Source organism: Colletotrichum lupini, chromosome 10 (assembly GCF_023278565.1).
Source record: "Colletotrichum lupini chromosome 10, complete sequence".
Lineage (NCBI taxonomy): Eukaryota > Fungi > Ascomycota > Sordariomycetes > Glomerellales > Glomerellaceae > Colletotrichum > Colletotrichum lupini.
Genome location: NC_064673.1, coordinates 2,991,750 through 2,994,892, shown reverse-complemented (window position 1 = coordinate 2,994,892; position 3,143 = coordinate 2,991,750). Strand labels below are relative to the sequence as shown.

The 3,143-nt window shown below is 48.4% G+C and overlaps 1 protein-coding gene across 1 annotated transcript; it reads right to left on the bottom strand.

Moving 5' to 3' along the window:
• Nucleotides 1-290: 290 nt before the first annotated feature.
• Nucleotides 291-2,640, bottom strand: CLUP02_18041 (MFS drug transporter; the record flags this gene model as incomplete). Its single annotated transcript, XM_049296945.1, has 9 exons — nucleotides 291-606; nucleotides 671-724; nucleotides 786-851; nucleotides 909-1,266; nucleotides 1,332-1,531; nucleotides 1,591-1,798; nucleotides 1,868-2,178; nucleotides 2,232-2,365; nucleotides 2,455-2,640. The coding sequence occupies 9 exons, from the start codon at nucleotides 2,638-2,640 to the stop codon at nucleotides 291-293; spliced, it is 1,833 nt and encodes a 610-aa protein (XP_049138169.1).
• Between the last annotated feature and the right edge of the window lie 503 nt (nucleotides 2,641-3,143).

Below are 3,143 nucleotides of genomic sequence, written 5' to 3'. Positions count from 1 at the left end.
GCAAAGCACTTTGGCAGAATTATTTGATTTTCAAGTCAAGCTCGATCGAGTGCTACTAGTGAGCTTTGTAACAATCCGACCAAGCGCTTTCAGTCAATGTAATTCCAAAAATCAAGTCAGTCAGCTTCAGAAAGCGCTGATCTTGCCCTGTCGAGTAAAAGAAGCTGAGCCGACTCCGGCCTGCCCCGCAAGTCTTTACCAAACTCCTATTGCTGGAGGCTTTCTTTCGAATTGCCCTAGAGATGCCCTGGTTGGAGACGTAGCACACTCTTCGCCAGCCTCACCAATAATCATGGGGACTTTTCTGCATTCCCTTTGAGTTGCGCTTGATGGCCCTGCTCTTTTAATTTGTGGTCGTCAGGGCGGGCCAAATCAATGTGTGGCATCAAGAACCATGCGACGAAGAAACCTGCTGCTGCCAAGCCAGAACCAAGCTCAAAAATGACCTTGAACGATCGTTGATACGCAGGAGCGAGAACGTCGCGAATACGTTGCGCTTCTTCGTCGGAAAGCGACGACAAGTATTGCTGTGGGTTGCTGAGAAGGGAGTCTAGTCGTTCTGCACTTAGATCCAGGCCATTGACAGAGTTCTTGACAATGTTATTTCTTGGGAATGTTAGTACGTCGCTCGATAGAGCGAGTCGTGAATGCCTCTGGGAAGCCGACTTACAAAATTGTGCCGCAAATGGCGAGTCCGAATGTAGCCCCCAAGTTCCTAACAAAGCTGTGTCACTAGAGTCAGTCGCACCGTCACATTTTCAGTCCAGAGCCAAGAGATGACAAACTTGCGGAAGGATGTGACAACGGCCATGTCCTTTCTTAGGACGCCCGCCTGGATGGCTACCAGGGCACTGTCGACGTCCGCATCAGTAAACAACACGGTCATCGGGCGAAATCTAGACGCTTACGGCTGAAGAGTATTGCCCACACCCACGCCAATGAGCAGGGAATAGCCGATCTGCTTTCCTAAGCCGGAAGTTTCGTTGAGAGTGGACATGAGACCCAGACCGACCGACCAGCAGAGCCAGCCGAACAAGATGCACTCGCGGTAACGTCCCACCCAGTGGACGATGAGTCCAGAGAGAGTACTACTCGCGGTCTGAACCAGGGTGATGGGAAGAAGCATAACACCAGACCTAGTGGCCCCATAGTTGTAGACGAGCTGATAGAAAGTGGGAATGTAGTAGACCTGAACGACAAAGTTCCAGCCGTTTATAGCCATTGTAATGCATGCACCAATGGTCATTCGGGCGCGGAAGATGTCCACTATGTAAGTACGAAGGATATAGGTTAGTTCTATAAGCGTAAGCAAGGGAGACGTGGGATCTTACGAGGCACGAGCGGGTATTTTGGTCCCTTCCACTGCCACAAAACAAAGATGACGCAGATGAAGGCGCCAACGATTAGGGTAGTGAGGACGGCTGCAGAGGCCCAGGGGTACTCGCCACCGCCCCAGGTTAGACCAAGCATCAAGCTCGTAGTGCCAGCCAATGCAAGAAAGATGCCTACGAAGTCAATGGCTCGTGTCTTTCTAAGTTGAGATGCATTTGGTCAGCTTGTGCGGGGTGGGTTAACAAGAAGACAACTAACACTTTCCAGTCCCCGTCGACCTTTCTGAGGGGCATGAAGAATAGTGCGCATCCCGCAGATAGCGCCGTTAGGGGCAGATTCAGACGGAAGATCCAGCGCCATGAGTCGCCCCCCTTGGAGGATAGAGTGCCGCCGATGACCGGGCCTATTCCGTTGGCCAATGCAGTGACGGCGCCCTTGAGAAGCCAAGATGTTAGCAGAACAGGGGCTGTTGCAGGGGATGGGGGCGTGAGTATTCATCTACCCGGCGAGGGAAGAATATCTGATCAAATCTGACACTCTGGCAGGGAATAGAGTCTAGGGTGGAGATGTAAAAGTGGCCGGCTGGAGAAACTTGCCAAAATACCCTGATATTTCCCCCTCTCACGAAGAGGCACTACATCGCTAACGATCATTTGTGCAACTGTCATGAGTCCGCCACCGCCAAGACCCGTAAAACAGCGGAAAACAATCAGCTGTGTAGCTGTCTGGGCCAGGGAGGATGCAAGAGACCCAAGGCCAAAGATGGCCAGCCCGACCATTAGAATGACCTTACGCGACCATATGTCCGAGAGACGGCCGTATAAGAGTTGCCCGACTGTGGATGTGCTATGCAGACGTATCGATCAGGAAGAGTCGTCATCAGCCGAAACAAAACGTACATGAAATAGCCATTAGCGAGCCAGGATAGCTGTTGTCCTGCATGGAGGTAATTGCCAACAATAGACAAGCTAGCTGCCAAGGTGGTCTGGTCCATGAGTGCTACGAGATCCACGCTGGCGCATGCTAGAAAAATCTGTCCTTGTGAGTGTGTGTCACTTCATCACATCGGGGGGGTAAAACCAAGATTGCAATCTGAACGTCCTTTGAGGCAGGGTGACTTACCGTGATGACCTTAACTTTGGAAACATAATTTGTCTGTTCATTGAACATGTGTTTCTCTGCTCTCTTGTCTGTGGGCGTCGGCGATTCCAGCGCCGTATCTGGCGTATAGGAGCTTTCGGGGTTGCTGGCATTGATGTCCGCAGCCTCCTGAGCGGTGCGGTTCGCTGAGTTGGTGCTCTTAAACATTGTTAGAAAAGATAGCTAGTAAGATGCGCGGATCTGGGCGAAAGATGCTTTAAAAATTCGTATCTATTTATCCATTAACTATCTAGCTACTTATGTCTATAGCTATCGGATTAGAAGTCTAATTTAACCGCGGTATATAGCCGACTGCGCAGGGGCTAATTAGGGGCCCTATTTATAATTATCGTAGCTAGCCTAACCTATAATTAGAACCTCCTTTTTATACTTACGTAAATATTTAAATAGTTTAATTAATCTCTTCGTTAACTACGGTTCGAACTAACTACTTTATAATAAGGATACTAATACTAATTAGTAATTAAATTCTATTATTATAGATTAGTAAAGTATTTCGTTACGCAAAAGAAACGACCTCTTAATACTGCACGAGATAGGAGACTCGTACTAATTAACCTTATAAAAGTAAATAAAAAAGGAGGCGATTCTCGAATATTATATAGAATTAAGTAATCGTAGCCTTTTATTACTTATAAAAGGTCGACGTT